The sequence below is a fragment of the Hemicordylus capensis genome, chromosome 1 (genome assembly GCF_027244095.1).
Source record: "Hemicordylus capensis ecotype Gifberg chromosome 1, rHemCap1.1.pri, whole genome shotgun sequence".
In the NCBI taxonomy this organism is placed as follows: domain Eukaryota; kingdom Metazoa; phylum Chordata; class Lepidosauria; order Squamata; family Cordylidae; genus Hemicordylus; species Hemicordylus capensis.
Window position 1 is genome coordinate 288,292,851 of NC_069657.1, and position 26,776 is coordinate 288,319,626.

General features: G+C 45.9%; 1 protein-coding gene across 1 annotated transcript in view; it reads right to left on the reverse strand.

Annotated features, from left to right (window-relative positions):
• Positions 1-1,328: 1,328 nt before the first annotated feature.
• Positions 1,329-26,776, reverse strand: part of LOC128340709 (uncharacterized) — a 44,955-nt gene continuing 19,507 nt past the window's right edge. The window contains exons 3-4 of the mRNA XM_053286203.1: positions 5,926-6,101; positions 1,329-2,382 (exon numbers count right to left, since the gene is read on the reverse strand). Of these exons, the coding sequence (XP_053142178.1) occupies positions 1,892-2,382; positions 5,926-6,101 (667 nt within the window). The 3' untranslated portion in view covers positions 1,329-1,891. The remainder of the gene's footprint in view (positions 2,383-5,925; positions 6,102-26,776) is intronic.

Genomic DNA, 26,776 nt, shown 5'->3' on the forward strand with positions numbered 1-26,776 from the left:
TACAATAACAATACATCTTAAACACAATTTAAACATTAAAACAATTTAAAACTTAAAACAAGTTAGAATTATTTAGAATAAAATTAGCATTAAAATGCTGATACTGTAATGCCCTTATACAAATCTATGGTGCGGCCACATTTGGAGTACTGCGTACAGTTCTGGACACCATATGTAAAGGAGGACACTGTAGAATTGGAAAAGGTGCAGAAGAGGGCAACTAAGATGATCAGGGGCCTGGAGTACCTTCCTTATGAGGCAAGGCTATAGCATCTGGGCCTTTTAAGTTTGGAAAAGAGGCGACTACAGGCAGACATGATAGAAACGTATACAATTATGCACGGAGTAGAGAACGTGGACGGAGTGAATTTTTCTCCCTCTCTCACTGAAAGCTGGGAAACTGAGGACCAACAAAAGGAAATACTTTTTCACACAACGCATAATTAATCTATGGAATTCTTTGCCATAGGCTGTGGTGAAGGGCACTAGCTTAGATGGTTTAAAAAGGAGTTTAGACAAATTCATGGAAGACAGGTCTATCAATGGCTACTAGTCTGGTGTTTATAGGCCACCTCCAGCTTCAGAGGCAAGATGCCTCTAAATACCAGTTGCAGGGGAGAAACAGCGAGAGAGGGCATGCCCTCACTTCTTGCATGCAGTTTTTCAGAGGCATCTGGTGGGACATCATGTGAAACAGGATGCTGGACTAGATAGCCTTTGGGCCTGATCCAGCAAGGCTGTATTTATATTCTTATTTTCTTGTTGACTGAGACTGAATCTTGTGTCATGCTTTGCAGAAAACAAAAAAAGTCTACTACACAAACATTTATTGTGCATACAGATCTAAAGAATTGTACTAGCGGGGTGGGTGGGAATTCTAGCTGTACTTACTGTACTATTTTGAGTCACCAAATCAACATACAAATGTAAACCTATGACATATGGCTGGTGGAAGCTTGTTACAATAAATGTCCATGTGTCAGTGCTTCATAGAATCTTCCCCCCATATTAAAGATTAAACACCTAACAGATATAGGCCCTGTTCAGATGTAACACGGACCCACGGGCCCAATGGAAGGATAGAAGGACAGCCCACACAACCAATCTGGCCAGAGTGAGAAGGAGCTTCCTCCTTCCACTCCGGTACAGTGGAGCCTAAACTGCAGGGTCAGCATTCAGATGTAACACTGGCACCGCATAAATGAAGTTTGCAGTGGCGAAACGCCTCTCTGAATGAAGTTTCAGAGTGAAGTTTGGGGAGGTAAACCACAGGTTGCTTTGTGCCCAGACCCCGGCCCAAGAAGACACAGAGACGTTTTATGGGAGAAAATGGGCCACGCTTTATTAACATAACAACAGGCATGGCGGACTGAAAACCAGGTGATTAATCACTGTCATAAACAGTGTGGGCACCTAGGCATGGGTTAGGATTCAAACTTCCTACCCATCAACTAAATGGGTGACACACCCTGGCTCAGGAAAGAGGCAGGTACATCCCACCCTATTCCTTCAAAGCCAACCACCCCCTTTTAGAAGGGGGGATCTGGACAGCTCCAGATCTTCACACACACACACATACACCCCGGACTGCACAGCCCAAAGGTTGGTGAAGTCCTGAAGCAGGTTTCTTGGCAATCAAAGTCTCCCCGTGCCACACAGGCCACAAAGGAGCAATTTACCAATCCACCTTTAAATATTCAAGGGTGCTCACCGTTAATCTATACCTCCTTACCCCTCAGCCCGCACTGTTACTGCCACCCAGGAAGGTTAGCCATTGCTTGACCTTCCTGCCCCACACCTGCCTAAAATTTCAGCAAGCCCCCTCCGGATGTTGCACAAGTACAAATCACAACCTTGCTCAGGAAGATGAACACCATCCGGGCGATATAGCTCAGGGAAGCGAGCGGCTAAACCCGGATGCCACAGGATGGCCCCCCCCAGCCACGACCACAATCTTGCTGATTGCGGCCGAAGTCTTCCTGCGCGCTTTTTCCAAGCTCAGGCCAGAGCGAGCACCTCGCCAGACTCTGCGCTGGAGCCAGTTAACCCAAAGTATGCGCACCCCCGGCATCCACCCTTGCAAAATCGCCAGGTCCGAGGAGGCTTGCTGAATAATAGCCAGGCCAGTCCGCCGGCCCAAATCATTCTCCCCCAGATGTAACACCAGAACATCGGGCCTAGGAAACCTAGCTAGGTGTTCCCTGATTGCTGGAAGCAACTGATTCCAGAGCATGCCCCGCATGCCCAACCAATAAACAGAAGCCGTTCTTCCCATTCCCAGCTGGGATCCCCAGTGGGAGGTGCTGGCCCGCTTGAAGGCCCAGAAGACCAACAAATGGTCACACATTAGGACCCGAACCAGGACCGCTGCCCCGCCAGCACCTGTCAAGAGAAAATGACAAGTCAATAGTGACCGATATCGTCCGCTGTCAGCGCACATAGCACCTGACTGCCACGGACTTCCACCGTCCTATCCTCCGTACCTCCAACTCCTGCAATCCCAAACGGGTAGCAGTGGTAGCCGCCCCGATACAGAAAGAGTGCAGAGTAAGCCCCTCAAGAGGAACCCCCGTGGCCCGCAGTGCCTTCTAACCACCTCTAGGAATTGATATTGGGTGAGAGGAGTCTGATCCCTGTGAGTAAATAAACACTCCCCTGAAAAAGGTCCCAGCCCTGTATAACACCTCAGAGCAGCTACCAGGCACAAACTCGGGTCCCTGGCAGCCACCAATCGAACAACCTGCCCCCTGCCCCGCTGGTCTGTCTTGGAGCAGTGTAGGAACAAACGAGCCTCCCCCTCGACGAATGATAAGTCAGAGAACTGCAAGCAACGGTCCCGGGGAGAGGACATACTGCGGGGCAGCAGCTCACCTGGACGAAAGGCACCAAAGAAGGCAACCAACACCGCCGCCTTAAACAGGGACACCTCCCATGGACTCGCGCAGCACTTAACAAGGAAGCCCATCGTGGCAGCCACCATGTCCAAAGTAAACGGGCGTCTGGGGTCCCTGGTCCCCGGGTCCCCCCTGGCCCAGCCCTCTAACATACGCCTTACTCGAGGGTCAGAGGAAGAGTCACCAACCCCCCTAACCTGGGCAGCAAAAGCCAGTGCGGCTAGATAGCCCCCCAAGGTGGATACTGCACGCCTCGCTCTGCGTAGGACGACCAGAAACTGTTGAAGTTGCTCTACGGGAACAGGCCAAACCTCCACCAAACCTTCAGCCCTTCGAAAAAGAGAAAAGGCCTCGAGCTTGGCTGTGTAGCTCGCTCTGGTGCTTGGCACCAGAGAGGCTGCTATGGCCTGCTGTGCCTCTGCCTGCCAAGTTCCCACAGAAAGGTCGGCATGGGTTCCGGGTGGAGCGCAGCCTCGGGCGCTAACTTTCTGAACCTGTTTAACTGAAAACGAGACAGAGCGTCAGCTATGTCATTCCGGATCCCCGGGACATGGCGGGACCGGAAGAGGATGTTAGCCCGGAGGCATTGCAACACTAAGGCTTTAACCAGTCCCATAACTCTCCAAGAATGGGAAGTCTGCGTGTTAATGACCTGAACTACAGCCTGGTTGTCACACCAGAACCTGACCAATGAATCAGCAAATTCACCTGACCAAATATGGACAGCCACAACAATAGAGAACAGCTCCAAGAAAGTTAAGTCACAAACAATTCCCTGATCAACCCACTCCACAGGCCAACGGGCAGCACACCAGTGGCCCCTAAAATAAACTCCGAACCCTACAGCCCCAGCAGCATCGGAATGGACCTGTAGGTCGGCTTCAAGGAGCTGGTCACCCCGCCAGAACGCAACCCCATTAAATTCAAGAAGGAAGGTCTCCCAAAGGGCCAAATCAGCCCGAACTCCTTCCATAATCCTGACCCTGTGGTGAGGTGCCCGTAGTCCCACTGTCAGGTCACACAACCAGCGCAAAAATGCCCAGCCAGGTGCCACTACCTTACAGGCAAAATTAAGGTGACCCAAGACCACCTGCAGCTCCCTAAGGGTAGCCTTACGGGAGTGGCCAAGGGACCTGACCAGATCCAGAGGGACCAAAAGCTTAACCTGAGGCAACCTGGAGCAGCCCACAACCGTATCCAGCTCTATACCTAAGAAGGAGAGACACGTGACCGGTCCTTCTGTCTTATCCTGCGCCAGAAGAACCCCTAGCTCATCTGCCAGCTCCATAAAGGAGCGCAGCAAATGATGGCACTCCATGGAATTCCCACTGCCAACGAAAATAAAATCATCTAAATGATGTGCCGTGTAAAGAAGGCCCACCCGCCGCCTGACTGCCCATTCAAGGAAGGAACTGAAGGCCTCAAAGGCCACGCAAGAAATCGAGCAACCCATAGGCAGGGCCTGGTCAAAGTAAAACTGACCAGCAAAGGCAAAGCCTAACAGCTCGAAGTCATCCGGGTGAACAGGCAGCAGGCGGAAGGTGGACTCTATATCACATTTGGCCAAAAGGGCCCTGGGACCCCTACTCCTAACCACCCTGACTGCCTCATCAAAAGAAGTGTAACACACAGAACAAAGGCTGTCGGGAATGCCGTCATTTACAGACGACCCCCTGGAGTGAGAAAGATGGTGGATCAGCCTAAATTCCCTGGGGACCTTCTTGGGGACCACCCCCAATGGTGAAACCCGGAGGCCGGGAAAGGGGGGGCTGTCGAATGGGCCCAGCACTCTACCCACGGCCACCTCGTTAATCTTTCTAATCACTACTTCCTCCTTTCCCATTACCGATTTAAGATTACGGGTACTACCATGGCCCCTCTGGGCCGAAGAAGGGATCCTAAACCCATCCCAAAAGCCGCAAAACAAATAAGCAGCTGCTGACCGGTCCGGATAGTCCAGCAGTAGCCATCCCAAAACCTCGAGCCTGATGGGACTAGGGCCCTTTACCCGCAGGAGGTGGGGGAGGGCCACCTTTTTTACTGTTTCCAGGCCGGAACTTGGATCCAGGACCACCGAACTTGGCCCTAGGGCAGGAAGCACTTGGGTGCTTTGCCCCACAGACACCACAGGCGTGTCTGAAACGACAGGGGGACCGGGAGCACTTGCCATTAGTGTTGTACTCCCAACAGACCAGGTGGGGTTGAACCCACTGCTGGCCCGCCCCTGACGTAGGCAAAGCCCCTGTCGGCCTGGACAGCAGATGCCCACTGTCTGATTGATCCCCTTCAAGCGGTCGAGCCGGAGACATAATAACCAGCCATAATTTCTGTAAAGGAGCATCCCACGGCAACGTGGGGTCCAAAGCTGCCCTCATTCTGAAACTCTCATCATACCGGACCCATGAAGAACCCACAAAATCGGAGACTGCCCTATGAATAATGTCCATGTACTTTAGTAGCGCTGGACCGCGTGCCGGCTGGGCCTGAACTATTACTCCCATATAAATCGTAAAGCCGGATAGCCAATTATTCCAAGTCTTTTCGACCGGCTTCCACTTAGTGGCTTCATGCTCTTTGCACGATTCTCCTTCTTTGTGCTTAACTTCAGGCTCCCTGAACAGTAAGCTAAAAATATCTACATACTCCCCCTTGAGAATCTTCTCCCTGGTAGAAAGGAGCAGGTGATCCCCCAGCGGAAGCCCCATGCCCTCATAGGGAGCGTGCTGCGGGGAGGGCAAAATCCTCATCGGGTAATAGCCCGGTTGGCCCCTGGCATCAGGCACCGGAGCGGGAACAACCCCAGAAGGGGGCAGAGGCCCACCGGGATGTCTGTTACCTAGCCAGACCTGCTCAGCCGCGCCCTGTAGACCAGCCGTGACCCCCGGAAATGTTAAGAGAAAACCAGAACCCCAGGTTTATGAGTACGGGGACCAGTATGGGACCGGACCCTATCCCCCCGTGGCAGGCATCGGCCAGGGAACAGAAGGCCACTGGCCAGTGGCGCTGGGAGGTGTAGGTGTTGCTGGCTCACCCGGGGCCATCGGAGTGGTCGGATCCACAGGTGGCTGTCCAACCGGTGCGGCAGGCAGAGGCAACGACGGAGCAGGCGATTCTGGAACCGGTTCCTCGGGCGAAGGGAGCGGCAAAGCGGGAGCAGGAGGGCCCGGCCCAACTGGGTTCACACCCTTCTCCAGTGCATCCAGCCTACTAGAAAGAGATGTTAAAAGCTGACTCTTAACAGATCCCCTGGTCCACTGAGGGACCTTAGGGGGTGGCACACACACACCCCCACCAGAAGGGCCATCACCCTTGTCAGAAGGGGCGGCCTTGGCTTTTTCCAAAGCTTCCATCCTATTAATCAGCCCACAAATTAGAGCCAGTGGTAAGGAGCCCCTGGTGGCGCAGTGGTAAAACTGCCGCCCTGTAACCAGAAGGTTACAAGTTCGATCCTGACCAGGGGCTCAAGGTTGACTCAGCCTTCCATCCTTCCGAGGTCGGTAAAATGAGTACCCAGAATGTTGGGGGCAATATGCTAAATCATTGTAAACCGCTTAGAGAGCTCCGGCTATAAAGCGGTATATAAATGTAAGTGCTATTGCTATTGCTATTGCTATCTCTTCATCCTCCTCATCCGAGGAAGACGGTGGGGGAGGGGGGCAGGCCGCTTAGGCTGCCGAATGGGCCGCCCCCCTTTCTTTTCTTTAGCTTTCCTAGGCATACTGCCTTCTAGTTCCTGCTAATAGGCCCTTGAAAGATGGCTTAATGAAAACCGTGTTAGCCAAGCCCCCAGGGAAAGAAGCAGCACAGCTATCCCAGCAAATCAATCCGCTGTAAAATGCCCAAGCCCCAAATCCTGGACAGGAAAGCCCAGCAAACCACACCAGCCTTGTCCCCTGAAACCGCCCAAAGCCACCAAAAAACCCAAAGGGAACTAAACCGAAAGGAGAGAGAGGGGCCGTAATCCCGTGGCCAGTACCCAACCTGGCAGCCCAAAAGTCCCGCAAACCCGAGGGCGAATGCTCTGTTGTGGCCTGAAAGACGCCGCGATGAGCGGAGACGCAGACTGCCCCGAAAGCTCCTTCGGCGATGCCGACGCTGTTGCGGCTGGCCTGGGCACCGCAATGGAAGCCCGCCCGCGACCGCCGGGAAGACCGCCGCCGAACTATGGCCCCCGTGGCAGACAAGCCGCCGAATGTGTGCCTCGCCCGCTCTCAGGCGCACCCACCACCAGGCCACAAAAGGAAGGAGCTCTGCACGATAGCTCCTTCCTCACTGATGACCGAGATAAAACTGAAGAGCTGGGGTGGGGAATAGACTGCTGCGGCTGAAGCCCCGCCCCCAAAGGCTGATCAGCCAATAAGGCTGCTTCTTGTGCCTCGTGCACTCAGACTGGGACAAACACCCTCCCCAAAGCACGAGGCAAAGGGGAGGGGGATTCCCCCACAAACTCCATTTCCCTTAATTCACACGTTCCGGTTAGGAAACCAGAGGGACCTTCAGTTTCCTGTTATGTCTGAATTTGGCGATATTGTTTTGCTGCTCATCTTGGCTCTTTTCTGAATGTTATGTATTACATGTTCATAGCAATGTTCTGAAATACCTGTGTTGTCACTATTTCACTTATATTTAATTATTGCAGTTTAATGACTGTGATGTAGAATTGCCCACAGAGATTCAATTATCTTCAAATATAAAAGTACAGCATATAAGAAGCCTAGAAGTAATATGCATAGCAATCATAGCCTATCTTTCTTTAAACTGAGGTGACAACAAAGGAAACTTGTTCAAATTTTTCAAATAAAAAATACTTTTTGATAGGGGGGTTAGGAAATGTATATCTTGGCCTGCAAATGTGATGCAAATTAGAATTATGAATAGCAAAATCAGCAGGAATTACCTAAAGGCACAAAAGGTGACAACCTTTTTTATTATTTAGAGACAAAACCTTACATTAACATGTCATTTTTTGTAGTGAGAGGAAAAGAATAAAGACTTGATTTTCCAAAGCAGTTGTGAACTTGTGAACCTAATTGTAATGAGCACTTTAAATGTTTAGGAACTTTCTGAATATACTGCTCAAATCTAGCATTACATTTTTAAATTTTTTTTTTTAAAAATGTATACATTGTCTGACATCCAGACAAATGCAGAGCAGGCGCTACAGAGCAGGGACAATTTTTGACAATCTCCCGTTCCCTCTTCTGCCCCTGTTCCAGTTCTACAATATCCTACTTAAAATATGGTGACCAGAACTGTATGCAATACTCCAAATGTGGCCAAACCATAGATTTGTATAAGGGCATTATAATATTAGCAGTTTTATTTTCAATCCCCTTCCTAATGATCCCTAGCATGGAATTGGCTTTTTTCACAGCTGCTGCACATTGAGTTGACATTTTCAACGAGCTGTTCAACACGCCCCCAAGATCCCTCTCCTGATCAGTCACCGACAGCTCAGAACCCATCAACGTATACTTGAAGTTGGGGTTTCTCGTCCCAATGTGCATCACTACATTTGCAAACCTTGAATTGCATTTGCCATTTTGTCACCCACTCACCCAGTTCGAAGAGATCCTTTTGGAGCTCCTCACAATCTATTTTGGATTTCCCTACCCTAAAGAATTTGGTATCATCTGCAAATAAGGCCACCTTGCTGCTTACCAATACTTCTAGATCATATCTTCTAGAGCAGAGCTGGTCTTGTGGTAGCAAGCATGCCTTGTCCCCTTAGCTAAGCAATGTCCACCCTGGCTGCATTTGAATGGTATACTTGATGTGTGAGCACTGTAAGATATTCCCCTTAGGGCAGGGATTCTCAACGTGTGGGTCCCCAGATGTAATTGGACTTCAACTCCCATAATTCCCAACCAAAGGCTACTGGGGCTGGGGATTGTGGGAGTTGAAGTCCAATAACATCTGGGGACCCACACGTTGAGAATCCCTGCCTTAGGGGATGGAGCTGCTCTGGGAAGAGCATCTAGGTTCCAAGTTAGGCATCTCCAAGATGAGATGGGAGAGATTCCTGCCTACAGCCTTGGAGAAGCTGCTGCCAGTCTGCGTAGACAATAAATACTGAGCTAGATGGACCTATGGTCTGACTCAGTATATGGCAGCTTCCTATGTTCCTATATTCTTGATCTTATAATAGCAGCAAGGTAGACGAAGTGGCAAGGCAGATGACTGGAGTGCAAGTCAAGGAAGCCACACTCAAATCTGACAGATTACAACATAGAGTGCATTTGAAGATCTATGCTCAGGAGATACATGCGTCAAATTTTCCTGCCCATATTGCATCCGCAAACTCACAGCCAGCAGAGTTGTTCAGAGTTGTCAAAGGGGTAATCTGTGCTCCTCCTCCCTTGAATCAGAATCTGGAGCCATAGATTACCCACTGTGATGTTTTAAATGAGTGGATAAAATATCTCGTATTCAGGGCAACTTAGATTCAGATCCTATAATCAGTTACATGCAAACAGGTTCAACATTGAACATGTTTGACATCAAACCAGTTTGGTTCAACTGTTCATGGTTGAACCAAACTATGGTTGAACCAAACCACTGAACACCCCCCCCCCCGCCATTCGGGGGGGGGGTTCACGATTTTTTTAAATTTAATTTTTTTAAGTTACCCCCTCCAGGAGAGATGCTCGAGGCAGCAGGGTGGGTTGGGGGTCCTGTGAAGGTTCCCACTCCCCCCACTGGACCAGCCGGATCCGTGCACAGACCTACCTACAATTACTGCAGTGTTTCCTCTTATGCAGCTAGGCTGGATCAGTTTCAGTTTGTGTCTCCTGAGAATGTGGACAAGCTGCTTGGAACAGTGTGACCTACCATCTGTTCTTTTGATCCTTGTCCGACTCGGCTTATATTATCAACCAGGGGGGTTGTTGTAGAAGTCCTGGAATATATAAATGCTTCTCTGAGGGAGGGCAGGATGCCTACTTGTATCAAGGAGGCAATTATTAGACCTCTTTTGAAGAAGCCTGGTTGGTTCCCTTGGAGTTAAGCAACTATAGGCCTGTCTCCAGCCTTCTGTGGCTTGGCAAGGTAATTGAGAGGGTGGTGGCCTCCCAGCTCCAGACAGTCTTGGAAGAAATGATTATCTAGACCCATTTCAAACTGGCTTTCATGTGGGCTATGGAGTTAAGACTGTCCTGGTCGACCTAATGGATAATCTTCAATTGGGAATCAACAGAGGGAGTGTGACTCTGTTGGTCCTTTTGGATCTCTTGGCAGCTTTTGATACTATCAACCATAGTATCCTTCAGGAGCGTTTGAGGGGGTTGGAGTTGGGACTGCTCTGTTGCCAGATTTGGCTTTTTTAAAGCCAAACTTTGGGTTACGGCCCATTTGACCCACGAGTATACCCTTTAGGTTTTGGCAACAAGTGCTTTCTAGTGTCCTGGTGTCCCTTGGAGATGGTTGTTGTTCAAAAATTTCATATGTTGGCCCTCAGAGCTCCATATAGTCTCCAATGTTGTTTAACATTTACATGCAACCACTGAAAGAGATCACCAGGGTGCATGGGTGTTATCAGTATTCTTTGCATTTTATTGGTTTTTACAATATCTTAACAATCCAATTACATTTAATTAAGTAAATATTGACTTCCCACTTACCAGTCTGCACGGTTCATATTAGCTATACAAATCTACCATTGCTATAATAATTAAAAACATATATACTCCACATTGCAAACTCGGTTTTACCCTACCCAACCTGCTGTTGTTACTAAATTTCAAGCCCTGCTGAAAGGTCCATATTGGAAAAATAGTTCTTTAAGTTCTTTTTCCATATTGGAAAAATAGTTCTTTAAGTAAAGTAAGAATGGTTCCCAATCTTCTTTGAAACATTCCAAGTTTTCATCCCTTATGAGTGCTGTAAGTTTTGCAATCTCAGCGTATTCCAAAATTTTTATCAACCAATCTTCTTTTGAGGGCATTTTATTATCTTTCCATTTCTACGCATATACTATTCTAGCTGCCGTGGTTGCATACATAAAAAAATATTAAGTTTCTTCTGGAGAACTCTCCTTGCGGTATTCCCAGCAGGAAGGATTCTGGCCTCTTAGGAAATGTCATTTAAAAAAATTTCTTCAACTCATTATATATCATATCCCAAAAGGCCTTTGCCTTCCCGCATGAGGGTGTTATCAGTATTCTGATGACACACAAATCTATTTCTCCATGTCAACAAAATTGGGAGAAGGCATAACCTCCCTAAATGCCTTCATGGAGACGATAATGGGCTGGATGAGGGACAACAAATGGAGTCTGAATCCAGATAAGACAGAGGTACTTATTGTGTGGGGTTGGAAATCAAGAGATGATTTTGATCTGCCTATTCTGGAAGGGGTCACACTTCCCCAGAAGGAACAGGTATGCAGTCTGGGATGCTTCTGGTTGCCAACCTCTCTCTGGTGTTTCATGTTGAGGCGGTGGCCAGAGGTGCTTTTTATCAGCTTCAGCTGATACACCAGTTACGTCTGTTTCTTGAGATAAAACTACCTCAGAACAGTGGTACAAATGCTGGTTACCTCGAGACTTGACTATTGCAATGTGTTCTATGTGGGGCTGCCTTTGTACGTAGTCCAGAAACTGCAGTCGGTACAGAATGTGGCAGCCAGGTTGGTCTCTTGGTCATCTTGGAGAGACCACATCACTCCTGTATTGGAAACTGGCTGTCAATTAGTTTCCAGGCAAAATACAAGGTGCTGGTTATAACCTATAAAGTCCTAAATGGCTTAGACCCAGGGTATTTAAGAGAACATCTTCTTCACCATGATCTCCACAGTCCTTTAATATCATTCGGAGAGTTTCATCAATAGTTGCCACCGGCCCATCTAGTGGCTACTCAGGGTCAGGCCTTCTCCATTGCTGCTGCAAGGCTTTGGAATGCCTCTCCATCTCTGACAACTTTTTAAAGGCACATCTGTTTGTCCAGGGTTTTAATTAGATTTACATTTTAAGTGTTTTTAACATTTTTAATTTGTCTTAAATTTTAAATTGTTTTAAAGCTTTAATGTTGTTTTAATTGTATTTTTATTGTAAATTGCCCAGAGATGTGAATTTTGGGAGGTATAGAAACAAACAGACAAACAAACAAACAAACAAATAATACAAAGAGTTGTGTGCCTGGAACCCACAAATATATGTTTCTGTCTACTTCCAAGTTACATTATTTGGCATGTCTTCACTTCTCTCCATTCAAATAATGTTAAAAGAATAATCAAATAAAGATAAAAGTTAAATATATAAAAAGAGATAGACACTACTACCAATACCCACCCACACTCCAGAGTTGGAAATAACAGTAGGTAAATAACTGAACCCTTGATTAGGCATGTGCGAGTCGGCTCACATTGAGCTAGGCTCGACATCAAGCTGTCCCATTTTGGGCAGTCTGAGTTTTAACCAGACCAGCCCTGCAAACGGTGTGCCAGTCCAGGTTTGAATGGGACCACCTCCCGGTTCAAAGAACCAGCTCACAGGCTAGCTCGGAAGGTATACTTGTAAAGAGGAATCCGGTTAGGAATCCAGTTACGAGTAAATGGGGATTCTCTAGACGAAGAAGCAGGGTGGCAGATTGGGAAGATTTACCTTTACCTCCAATGCTGGTGCTGGTGACATTAGAGGAGGAGGCGGGGGCTCCTCCAACTCTTCCACTGGCCTTTCAAATAACAGGCCGTACTGGTTGCGGCCTGGTTTGGGCCTCTGTGTGTACGCAGAGGCCATTTGCATCACCATGCAAATTGAATGGTAATGCAAATGTCCTCTGCAAACAAACAGAGGCTCGAACGAGGCCTGTCATTTAGGAGGCCAGCGGGTGTGTGTGTGTGGAGAAGCACCCCCCCCCCAATGTCACTATCACTGTAGCTGCCACCACAGCCATCTCCACTGTCAGGTAACTAAAAATAAATATTCTCCTTTCTCAAAAACCCCTTCTTAGTCTAGGGAATCCCCCTTTACTTATAAATGGGACCCCTAGCCAGATTCCCCTTTTCAAGTATATCAGCTGAGCCGGTCCACAAGCTGGCTCAGCTGGTTAGATGGTGAAACTGGACTGGACCCAGTTCAGCTGAGCCCAGATTAGGCCAGATCAGTTCAAATCCAATCCAGGTTTGAACCAACCTGCCCAAACATCTGGCTCACACACCCCTACCATGAATGCAAATTGCTTCTATTAAGAAAACAAGTCATGTTAATTTGATGTTTTGCATTAAATTATCAAGCAGATCTTATACAGGTGTTCCCCCTTATTTTCAGGGGTTCCACTCCAGCCTAAAACCACAGTTAATAAAATGGTGAATAACGAGATCTTCAGTCTATGGGAATTGGGGAGTAAGGTTCCTTGAGCATTAAAAGTTTCCCCAAAATAAAATAAATAAAGGGAATAAAGTGCAGTATCTCGCTCTCCAGGCCTCCATCTCTCCAAAAGGGTCCCCAAAACTTGTGAGTCCTCCAAATTTTAAAGATTTTTTTTTCAAAGACACTTGGGATTATTATTTTTTAAAGAGCCACAAAATGACTCTGTGCTGCAAAATGGTGGCCAGAAATGACATCGGAAGTCATTTCTGGCCACCCAGGAATCACAGGTAGCCGAATTTTTCTAAAACCATGGATAATGAGGCTGGGTGGTGTATATTGCCCAATGGTGGATACATGAAACAACAGGTGCTGGGACCACGGATAACGAAGGCCACCTGTACAAATGATTATGCACTCCATTCAGAGATACCTACATGCAAAAGAATACTATAGTCTAGGGGATAATTTGATAGGAAGGTTCATTCACACCTTGATCCAGGTATGAATAAGTTATTCATGAGCAGGAATGGCAGGTTGTAATCAGCTTCCAATTTCTCAGTAATTCATCTACTTTCTCACACAGAGCAATTTCCTGTCTTGATCAATTCACACATGCAGAGGGGCAATCTCGGCCTCAAGTTCTGAGATAATATGCAGCAGAATCCAGTGTAGGTTTGTGCACACAGCTATTCTCTGTGTGCAAAGCACTTCTTTTAGAACACGCATCTTACTTGCTGAATTAGGGTATATGGGGGCGGGATCTGAAATTAAGATAGATTTTTCATTTTCTCTTCCACCCCTTACCATCACTTTGTGACAAAGGATGCCAGTTACAAAGCAAATACTCTGACTGTGTGAGGCTGAAAGGTTCCCCCCACTGCCCCACAATGCTACTGCTGCTGAAAGCATTATTCTCCAGAAAACAAATTCCTGAGTGCCTGGTGCACAGAAGTCAATCAAGCACTTTCTGACAATTTGCAAAAACCATGCTGTTTTGATGTTGCCAGGGATGGAATGTATTTTTTAAAAGATTTTGCCCCCTCTCTCTTTCTACTTTTTGCTTTTAGGTGTCTTCATTGTTATGCTGCATTCTTTATCTTAGGCCCATGACTTCCAGTTACCTTTTTAATTAATTAGTGAGCCCAGCAGAGTTTCAGAACCATGACCTGAATGTTCTTTTAATTTATATACTTTTATTGTGAAGTAGATGATTGTTTTAATGTGCAAAATATGCACAAATTATTAGAAAACATGATATTGCAAATATCTTCTGTGAGCATCTTTGTAGCGGTGCGCAAAACTTTAGTGGCCAGTTAAATTCAGAGGAAATTCAACCCAACTTGGCCACTGATGTTTCGATTCCAAACCAGTAAGCTACCAGTTTCGTCCAATTGAAAGCAATGACTAAATCAAAGAGTGTGCACATGTCTGAACCAAGCTGAGTGAGTATTCAGGGTGCAACCTGAACACCCATAGGGTGGGTGGGTGTTCAGGAATATTCAGGGTACAAGACATTTTCCTCCGTCCATAGAATTTTAGTTTCTGCATTTTATCTTTATTTATTGGCTCTGGTTGCAGTAATTGTGCCCTATTCCTATTCATGGCCTCTCACATAGTAATAATATCTGAAACTATGTTTTTATCCCCTATTAGAAGATATAAATCCTGAGAATGAACGAAAAATGCACCACAAGATATCATTTCCCTTAGAAAATGTCTTAAAGAGGCAATAACTGTCTTTGGTGGATTGCTTTGCTTGTAACACATAATCACTGGGGGTGTAAGCATCCCATTTTAAAAATTGTCATGGTATTATTGTTACTGAAAACTGAATTACAGATGTTTTAGTGTGCGCACTAAATATTTCTCCAAGAGAGTAATATTATATTCTATTAAATGAAATTTAAGCATGGCTTCCTACCACTTAGAGGGTTCTTAATCGTAATTTTTTTTTTGCTATACCCATTGAGTATCATAAGAAACCTTCAGCATGATTACTATGATGTTCAGTAATAACAGTAATAGTAAAAACTAACAAAGTGCTTTAGAAGTGCATTTTTACTAATAAAACTGCTGCCGAGTGTCAAGAAAAAAGGAATCCCACACAGCCAGCTCCCCTGACTCTCTGCAGTCTGCCTCTCAAGCTCCCCTCTCTTCCCAACATCCGAACATGGACTGGAGTGTGGGGGGAGGGGGACCCACTGAACCCGCAGTTTTGTGTCACGTCTGAACCCAGCCATTGTGCTATATGAAGCATTCTAGTTGAGACCTTCTGGAAGACACTGGAAACATCTAATTGCTTGTCTCAGAACTTGTAAGGTCTCTTTTAGGGTGTTGTCTTCAGCTTGGGACACCACATCTACCCACATGCTAAAAGATTTTGGCTACAGTTAGCAGAGAGGGGGAAATGGAAAGAGCAGAAACAGGACAGTTTTTGGATGTTATATATGAGAGATGTTTGTTCACCTTACCTACTGCAAACAGGTAAGCAATATACAGAGATTAGGAATAACTTTTCCAAGAGCAAAACCACTTCATGATTCGAGTTGCTACCTACCAAGGTAGTGGAATTGCCTTCCCTTGCTTGTTCAATAAAATACTGAACAGGGTCCCATGAGGGTGCTGTACAATATAGGCCTGTCTCAGGCAGTTTTTGTGTAGCAGAACAGCATGGATGGCCTTATTACCATGCACTTTTGGTACTGTGTGTGTGACTGATGCTCCTGAGGCCCATATATACAGCTGCCCATCTTGAGCAACCTTTCCTCCTTTTTGAGAGGAAAAATTACTACTACAAATATTTATATACCACTTTTCAACAGAAGTTTCTTAAGCAGTGTACACAGAGAAATGATAGATAGATAGATAGATAGATAGATAGATAGATAGATAGATAGATAGATCCCTGTCTCCAAAGGCCTCACAATCTAAAAAGAAACATAATAAAGACACCAGTAACAGTCACTGGAGGGATGGTGCGCTGGGGGTGGATAGGATCAGTTGTTCTTCCCCTGCTAAATAAAGAGAATCACCATTTGAAAAAAGTGCCTCTTTACCCAGTTAGCAGGGAACATCACACTGTTGTGTGTCAGGGGCTTCACACTGATCATCTGCATCAAATGTTGTTTTGGTTGCATTGTGAAAGGGACAAATGTCCATGCTACACCATCATCATGTGGCCCATGGTCACTCAGCAAAACTCCGAATCATGCCATACCTGCCAGAGACCTTGCTACTGAACAGAAGTTGAAGGAGAAGCTCCATGGTTTTACAATTTACCTTCTAGCTGGAAACTCTTCGAAGACTTTAAAAAAGCTCAAATTAATGCTGATTACATTCTTCTAAAATGTTTGACATAGAAGTTAAGGACCTGACAAGCACCAGTACTACATAATATTCATAATGCAGAATACTGACAGATCGATTCCAGATAACTTTATACTTAATCATAATATTTGGATACCTTTCAGGGCACAAACATTAACTGGAGCAAATGAAGTAACCTAGTTGTCTTCTTGTCCCCCATAAAAAAGTGAAGATGTGACTGAGGTTTTGAAAACACAAATAAAAAAAGAGGGAGAGGCGATATATGCCATTTCTTTTAAGCTGGTATGGCGTCCCCGAAAATCTTTCCAAAATCAGTTTGAATTCATTTGGTGAGGAATACTGTCATGTTCATTCACTTGCTAGTATATATCACAAACTGTGAGCATTTCTAGAGGAACATTACATAAGTAAGCCTGATTCAGGCTTATTTTGCAATAGCAATGATAGTCAAAAGAAGCAGCATTTTGTTGTTTGCTCTTTGACTTTAACAGTGATTAGGTCAAATTGCTTATACTGTTTGTCTTGTAACAGTCATGTGGAGGAGGACACAGATAGATATAAAAAGTCAAGACATCCTTTAAAAACATACTACAGATGGAAATTGTTGGTAATGTGCATCAAAGTCTTTCTTTCTTTCTGTCTGATCATTTTGAATGGACATTATTTTCCAGAAACAAAGGAAGTCCAGATTATAGGGTGAGCTGCAGTTTTAGTGGTGACCTTGGCTAACTGGGTCAAATTATTCCCAGAGGGCCAAGGCAAACATAGCAGTCTCCTCCTAGATGCTGAGTCCTTTTGGTGATTCAAGTCCAGCTGAATCCAAACATTACACTAGTAAGATAATTATGTAAGATTTTTACTCCTCCAGATACCTCAGTAAGGGAGAGTAAGGGTTTAAACTAGCACCCAGGTCCTCTTTCTCCTTTGCAGGCTGTTCCTCACAGCTAATTCTTCTCCTGGGAGTCCAGTTGTTTTCTGTCTTCTCCTTCTCAGTTCTTCTCTTTGATCCTGAGGTACCCATAAAAACACAGGAAGCTGCCTTATGCTGAGTCAGACCAATGACCCATTTATTTTCTACATTGACTGGCAATGCCAAGGTTCTAGGAAGGAGTCTTTCACAGTCCTGGGAAATGCCAGGGATTGAACTTGGGACCTTCTGCATAAAACATAGATCTTCTACCACTGAGCTAGACCCGCATCCCCACCACCCAATTCCAGCTCTGAACTGACCTCCCTCTGAGACTCTCAAGAGCTTCCCTACATTGCATCCCCTTTAGGACTTATTTTGTGGCCCTAGCAACTGGCTGAGCTGGGTAGGTGCTGACATGGATGCACCTCTTGGTTTTGTTAATACCTTGCTTGATGTGCACTAGAAGTGGCTAGTGGATTTGCCAATCACTGGTCAGGCTGCAAATAAATTTCCCAGATCCCTACCTGAGGTCAGGAGTGGTGGTCAGAGGTGCACCTAGCTAATTTTGGAGCCTGGACCTAAAAGCTTTTGGAGGCCTCCCACCCACCCAGTATTTTAAACACATTTTTAACATTTCTGCACCACCCAGGACAGACTATAAAGGATTTGGAGGGGCCCCAGGAGGTGTGGAGGCCCTGGACCTAGGCCCGGAAGTCCAGGGGTAAGAGCACCACTGGGGGTAGTAAGGTCAAGGCAGCAGGTCTTGATTCATTGGCAAACCTGAATGAGTTGCATAGAGCACTGTAGAAGATAAAAAATGTACCGCTACATGTATCAGCCTAGCCATTCCAGGTTATGGTGGTGTACTACAATTTGCACACCAATCTGGACACCAATTATTATGGTATACTACAATCTGCACAGTACACTCTGTACTGCCAGCCCTGTTGTGCTGGTATGTTAACATGAAATAGGTGGATTTTTATTCTGAATTTCTCTGTGCCCTTTATCTGAACATGCATTTTATGAGACTGGCAATGAATTAATGATGGCCTCCAATTTGGATGAAGTGGAAACAAACAATGCCAGCTGTCTTTGAAGGAGTTTCATGAAATGATTATGTAGAGGACAATCTTGTAAATAGCTCAGTGTTTATCTAGATTAGGGTTGCTGCGCTTTTAACAGCACATATATAATAAGCAGTCCTAATATATACTGAACCTAAAAGCAATTTAATTGGTTATTCAATGGGGAAAGACTTTGTTGAAAACACAGTCAGATACTGCTGTGCATTACAACCACTAATAGCTCAGGAAGACAATAATCACCTCCTGTCCTGGACTTTGAAAAACCATTGAATTTGCTAATGTCATTATAGAAACTAGCATCTGGATGCGCATTCAAGAAAAGCAGCTATTGGCTCAAAGAGATAATTATTCTAGATAATTAACTGTATCATGGAAAATCTCAGAGAAAAGTAAACACAGTTCACACATCTTGGGCATACACTGGCCAACATATGAGATTAACAAAGTACCTGAGCTCCATGAGGAGCAACAGCTGGCACTCCTGCACTGCAGACTAGGTCATGCACAGAGGCAATTTTCACTGATCTTCCAGAAGCAATTCCTGAGATCCAGAAGTGGATCCCTGAGAGTAACCCTCAGGGACACACTTCTGGGTTGCAGCACTTCCAGGGATTGGGGGAGGGAGAGATGGGCAAATATCCCCTCTCCCATACAAGTGTGAGTGCTGCCTTAATCTGGAAGGCAGAAGCAGTGTGTGCAAAGTGCCAGTTCCAGGTTTACAGTCTGGGAGTACTCCTGGATCAACACCTCTCTCTGGTTTCTCAGGTTGAGGCGGTGGCCAGGGGTTCTCAAGGTTCCCGTTTCTCAAGATCAGTGACCTCAAAACAGTGGTATGTTTGTTGGTAACCTCCAGACTTGACTTCTGTAATGCGCTCTACGTGGAGCTGCCTTTGTATGTCATCCGGAAACTTCAGTTGGTTCAGAATGCGGCAGCCAGGTTGGTCTCTGGGTCATCTCGGAGAGACCACATTACTCTTCTGTTGATGGAGCTACACTGGCTGCCAATAGGTTTCCGGGCAAAATACAAAGTGCTAGTTATAACTTATAAAGCCCTAAATGGCTTAGGCCCTGGGTATTTAAGAGAGTGCCTTCTTTGCTATGAGCCCCACCACCCACTGAGGTCACTTGAGGAGGTCTGTCTCCAGTTGCCACCAACTTGTTTGGTGGCTACTCAGAAATGGGCTTTCTCGGTTGCTGACCCAAGATTATGGAATGCGCTCCCTACTAAGATACTAGCCTCTCCATGTCTGGCAATTTTTTCAAAAACCTCTGAAAACACATCTCTTCAACCAAGCTTTCTTAGCTTTTAAAAACTTGTTTTAAAATGGTTCTGGCTAATTAATTAATCATTAATTGATTTTAATGGTGTTTTAATGTAAACCGCCCTGAGCATTTTGGAAGGGTGGTATAATTTCTTAAAATAATAAATAAATAAATAAATAAATAAATAAATAAATAAATAAATAAATAAATATTTTCCTCAGATTTTGAATTGTGATTCTTTGGCCATTTCTATAGTTTGTTAATTATAAATACTGATTATTTACTCTTGTAGAAAACAATTTAAAATCTCTGTACTGTGCAATTTTTATTTTCTATTTTTTAAACCAGCATGTTATATAGTTTGCTATCAAATCTGTGGTTTATATACCGCTATCTCTACAAAGAACCTCTTTGGCTGAACTATTTTTAGTTTAATTCATGGGGAAATTGTGATATTACTTTGATGTGTTCCATGCTGTGTTGGCTGCAGATTCTCAAAATATGTCCTTATTTATAGAAATGACCTTTCAACACTAATTACAATGATCAGCAACTGATTTTTCACCTTAAATTAGTATTAATCTAGGTCATCAGGTAAACTGGGAGCTTCTTAAATGCAAGAGCTATTTTTATTCCATTCTCAGTTGTTTATATTGCAGTCATGTCACCATGCCCAGTCAACTCACCCCCCTCTCTTTGCTTTGCTTGACATCCAGTCTGGTGAAGAATTCCTGAGAACTTAAAAGTTTGCATAAGATTTTGTGTCTTTTCAGTTGTTTGTAATATCTATGAATCACAAATGGTGACTCAGACCACACATTTACCTGCGATTTTTAAGTCATGATAATTGCTGAAAATAATGTTCCCAACAAAAGTTAAGCACAGTTATCCATGCCTCTATTCATATGATAAATAGCAAATGTAAAGACACTGGGCAGTACGCTCATTAATACTTTGGTGGAGGGAACTGCATTCATGCGAGGTATGAAGAGACAGTTTTCATGGATTACTCCCTTCTGTTGTGAGCCAAGCCTGATTTACACTCTTTGTATGCTCTGGAGCTAGCAATGAGAATAAGGCTAGTTAACTCTAGCCACAAACTGGCATAATTCTTTGATGGGGTAACCATGTATGATCTGGAAACGCAAGTAGGAGGGAAGAAAAACACAAATACAGTTTCAATGGGCTTTCTTAAGGCAATGGTGCTGATCAAGTTAATCAAACAGGTCAATAAGATCACTCAGGTTTCTCAATAGTGTAATCAAACAAATAAATTAAATCAATAATGTTTCCCAGTGTAGTGTAGTGTAGTGTAGTGTAATGTAGTGTAGTGTAGTATTGCTTAACTTATGAATATGTTGGTTGCATGTGATCCAGTGTTAACTAACTAGTAACCTAACAAAGGACAGAGAAAATGGGAAAAAGAGAAAGGTGTGTGTGTGTGTGTGTGCTAGGAGGGGTGGCAGAATGCTAGGGTTTTAGTATGGAGAAAGGGGGTGAGGGGGCAAAGGCTGAATTGTCTTCCAGGAAGGCATATTACCGGGTTTCGTCATAGCTCATAGGTGTGAGCCTTTATTTATTAGGGATGTGCATCATGTTGGATCCAACAGAGCTGTTGGACTAAACCTTACCTGTGCCAGAAAATGTCATGATTCCTATAGGATTATTATGTGTTGGAATCCTCAGATTGCATTCTTTATTGTGTCAGATTTATATCATAATTGTCAGAATTTTAAAACACACACCCCACCACCCCACCCCCACCACCGCCTGTTTTAGGACTTCTAGAAGCCAAGCCAAACAATGTTGCCATAGCAATTGTCTTATCTGGAACAGGGGGCAGGGAAAGAATATTGCAGGAACAGATCAAGCTGGCCATTTTTAATGCATTCTTTCAAATGGTTTGAATCTTGCCTTCCAATCACAGGGCTTCTGGGGAGGGACGTAGACCCTCTTGCTCAACTGACAATCTTATTCTTTTGTTAGCATTATCTTTGGAGAGATACCCTACCCTATTTTACTACTTGGATTACCAGTTTTATGGACCTACAATTTTGAAAATAATCATTATAAAACAACGGGTGGACCAGTACTCCCAGACTACACACACTGAATGTTATGGCCATGTACTACTACCATGGTAAAATTGACAACTTTCTCCCTAGTCATACTGGAAATATAATATGGGGTGCCAAAAGGGGAGTGCTACTCCCTTTATATGAAGGCAAGGAGCAATTAATATTCAGAATGGGATCTACAATTCCTGCACTTTTTGTAACTTGACACCATGAAACAAAGCTGTCATGGCACATTTTTAAAGTTTTAAAAGTTATTTAAGAATAAACACATGAACCTATCTCCTTAAAAGTCCACACACTTAATCATGTACTACCATCCTGTGAAATTTCAGAGCCGTACTTTTTAGCAGCCAGAGAAACAAAGCAAGAAGTGGTTTATATACCATGCATGGGCCTGCTGATCTAAATGGGTGTGGTATATAAGCATGAAATTTAATGGGAAGCATGAAATTCAAGTATGTATGCATTTAAATTGTAAAACTTACATACTGGTAGGGCTGTTTGAACTAGCTCAAAGTTGAGCCAGTTTGCCATCAAACCGGGCTGGGCCTGGTTCAGCTCGACCTCAAGCTGAACCCCTTGGGCCACTTGGAGCCGGTTCTGGGGTATAGGACTCACTGCCAGGTCTGCAAATGACCAGGGTGCGTGCGCAGCAGCCTCCAAAATGGCTGCCACCACCAGAGGAAGGGCTGGGATGGCCTGAAAACGGCCCAAAATGGCCCATTGAAGAGCAGGGGGAGGGAGAGATGGTAGAGATCTCCCCTGCAGCCATGGCAGCACCTCTGGACCCCGTGGTGAGTCCTAAAAATAATAATAATTAAACCTTAGAACCCCAAACTGGCTCGAATTTGAATTGTGGGTCTCGAATTGTGGGTCTGTTCAGGGGGCACAAAACCGAACATGCCTGGTTTGGTTCATGTCCAGTTTGTACTCAAACCAACCTGGGCAAACTCATTTTGTGCATAGCCCTACATTTGGGGGCAGGGGGTGGGGAGAATATTGTAATCATCATTGTTTCTTAAAGACAGTGATGTTCTGCTGGGATATACTCCCAGGATATGGAATTTAGCACTCTATCAACAACTATGGATTCTTCACGCTTGGGGAGTGGCCAAACCTGAGATTTGGGAGAGGCAGTGTTACATCCGAATGCAGACACTGCCATAATCACAGTTTCATAGTGCTTTTGGAACCATGGTTAATGGAGAAGGCAGCCCAGACCTGCCCACAGACAGCGCTATGCACTCCGCGGCTCTTGATGCCCACCTCTCGGCTAAAGCACCACACCATCCTCCTTTCCCTTCCTCATTCTGCCTGGCAACAGTGACATATTCAGAGTTCTTAAAGAGACACAAACCTTTCAGGTTTTGTTGGCTTTATGCCACTTGTAAGGGGAGCTGCCCCCACCCCCTGCAGAAATATGGGAGAGAAAGACAGTGACAGTGACAAGTGGGGAGGCAATCCTAGTAGTCCTACCTGCCATTGCACATGTCAGGCCATTAAAGCCATACTGTCAGCCATCTGTGCAGATACACTTGTGTGCATAACACAGCATTGCACAGCATCCCTGCATCCCAAGAAGGCCCCCTCTTTGGAATCACAGTGCCCCCAATAAAGTTTGGGTGCGGGTGTGTCCCATACACAATGATGCCCCTCGCTTGGCAACCTGTGCTGCTGTTCCACCCACCCCCAACATAGGCAGCTTTCCCTAGAAGAGGTGGTACCTGCAGAAAAGGTGTGCACCAACATCCATTCCCATTGTCAGGGTCCCAGGCAGATGGAAGGTGGGAGACATGGGGTGCCAATGCACCCACAGTAAGGGCACACTTCTCTGGATGCTGCATAGAAGATTTTCTTGATATTACAAGCAGCAGGCACAGTTTCCCATTGCTGTGCTCTCCCTGCAGCATTTTAAAAATAGCTTTGTGCTATCAAACTGCCTCAAGGCAAATGTAAGACTGCTGAATTCCTGCGGGCTGCACCATGGGGGTGCGCAGTTACTTTTCAAGACCCCACTGTGGGCCCATTCTACATTTGAGTGGTACCTATTAGAGATGTGTGAATCAATTCAGGTACAAAACGATTTGTACCAGAATCTAGCTGATTTGGGTGATTTGTAGACAGAACAAATTGCCCGTGTGCTGCAGGCTGTTCAGAACTTAAAATGCCCTATCACTGTTCATCTTTGTTCATTCACAGTCTTCTTTGGTGCAAAATTATGAATGAACTTAGATAGAAATCCACGCTCATTTCCTACCAGAGAATCTATTGTCAGAACCTCTTAGACATGGAAATCAACAACAACAACAACAAAATCCATTGCTCCATGGGCTTGTGGTCCTGGGGGTGGTTGACGCCCTATGTGCACTACACCAAAACCAGCTCTGGGCCACCCTGGTGCCCCCCAAGTGGAGTTATGGGGCTGCTGAATTCTCCATTATTCCCTATGGGGGGAAAGCTTAAAAGCATGCCAACTCCAATTTATTTATTTATTAAAACACCCCTTTCACCAATTTCTTTGAGATCTGAGTGGTAGCAGGCACTCATTGGGGCAATACCACCCAACCCACTCTTATGCCCCTGGAACCCCTTTTGTGCCCTGAATCTGCCACAAAGACATGCCAACTTCAAGAAATTGTTAAAAATCAACCCTTTGCCCAATTTCTTTGAAATCTGGTTGTTAGCTTTCTTCACCTATTGGGCACTACCACCCACCACAATGCAATCTGGGCCACCCTGGTGCCCCCTCCCCCATGTGGAGTTATTACTAAGGCTGCTGAAATTCCTCATTATTCCCTATGGGAAAAAGCTTAACGACAAGCGAACTTTAAAAAAAATGTTAAAAACCACCCATTTGCCCACCAATTTCTTTGAAATTTGGGTGGTAGCTTCAACCCATTGGGCATGACCACCCATCCCACTATTTTACCCCTGAACCCCTTTTTTGCTCTGAATTGATTCAGATTCGGAAAATTTGGGTACAAATTGAATCTGGTTCGGGGGGGGGCGCAGATTCAGACCCAAAACAAATAGGGGGTGATTCAGTTGGGGATACAAATTGAATAAAAAAAATTGATTCATGCACATCCTTAGTATCTATTGCCCTGCAGCTTCCCCTTTCTTGTGCTCCACTGTGCTATCATTGCCTGTCTATAGTAAATACTTTTGATGAGGACTTGAGGGCATGTCCCTGCACCTAGCTCTATCCCTCTGTGCACGAAGTAGTTTCCTGGACACACCAACATGTGTCTAGTGTTGCACGAGCATGCACACGGCAGACAGCCAATTGCATACACCCACCCAGATTGCCAGTCATGTGACCATGGGTGTTTGGTGGCCCAAAACTTCTAGTTTGGTGCAGGTGCCAAGTTGCTCCAAACAGCCAGGCAGTCCCAACCCTCTTCTGCTGCCACACCATCAAATGGTGGCACTGGCACCCCCAGTGCCATGGGGAGCAATCAATCTGGGGATGCCTCTGAAAAGGTCTGTGCCAAGCTTTAGATAGATGAAGAGACCAGGACATTTGTGGAACTGTGGACAAGCTAGGGGGTGCAGGTCCAACTACAGAAACAGTTCCACAGTGAGAACACCTACGGCTGGATCTCCAACCAGATGGCTCTCTGCAGGTACCAGCATACTGCTAACCAATGCAAGGAGAGACTGCAGCACCTCAAAAAGAAATGTTTACGTCTCCTGCAATCTGATCTCTGTGCCATCGACTCTGACGAAGCCCAAATATCGGACCTGCATCCACTGTTCCCATCACACCATTTCTATGAGAAGAGCCAGGCCTCCCTGCTGGAGTGTGAGATTCTTCAGGTAACAGGACTTGGAACTGGCAGCCCCCAAGATCAAATCCTGGCAACAGATATTTCTGAGGAGATGTTTGCTCACACACTACCTAATGTGGTCTATGGCATGGGGGCCACCACAGCCACCTGGGGACCGCCAGCACATGAGATAGCGGTGGAAGGTGCAGGTTCCCACCAGCACACCCATGGGGAGCAACATCGGGTGCTACCAGATTGACCAGTTGAGTGGACATGTCTCCTGCAAATGGCCATATGGTGTTTAGGGGTGGGGGTAATGGGGTGGGATGGGATGGTGCCCGTGGATTTTCACCCACGGTGGATGTGCTAGTTTCCCAGTGCACGCAGGCTCCTCTGTTACTTCCGGTCACTTCCGGGAGATGTGGCAATGGGGCAGCAGGGAGGTACACTGCCACCCCAAGGGGCTTTAACAAAACGGAATGCCAGTGGAGGAAATGCAGTGGGAGGGGTAAGTGCACCCTTCTCCACCCTTAAAGATGCACCCCCCCCCACACCGTTGAGCCATCCCCTCCTGTTTCTGTGCACATCCCTACCTCCAGCTTGCCAAGGACCTAATAATGCAACATGCTGGGAGCTCAAAGGCCACCTGTGAGTTGCTGCATGAATTGAAATGGACCAAAGGGAGGGGGAAAGGCATGGGGAAGACAGGTGGGTCTTGCAAGAGGTCAAAGCTGAGCCTCCAAACAGGAGTCTGACCGCACAGTGCGGGTCGCTGAAGAGGTCTTAGATCTCACTGTGAGGAAAGTAGTGGGTGTCATGGAGTGGTCTGATACAATGGCTGAGAGAAGGTTTGAGCAGTACACCGCCGACCTCGAACACATGTCCGATTCTATTTCTAGATTCACCAATCATCCACCACCTTCTGCCACTCAGCAGCCACTCTAACAACCTCAGTTGTTGATGCCAGGGCCATACATGCCCGCACCTCTGGCCCATTCCCAAACCACTCTGGCCTCTCAGGGAGCACAAGCACAGTTCTTTGCTCCCCTCCAGGAGCACCCACAGGCCTGTACACCCCTTGGCCCACCACAAGGGATTCTTTCAGGGTTCTGCAGGGTGGTCGTTTGCCATCCCTGCCT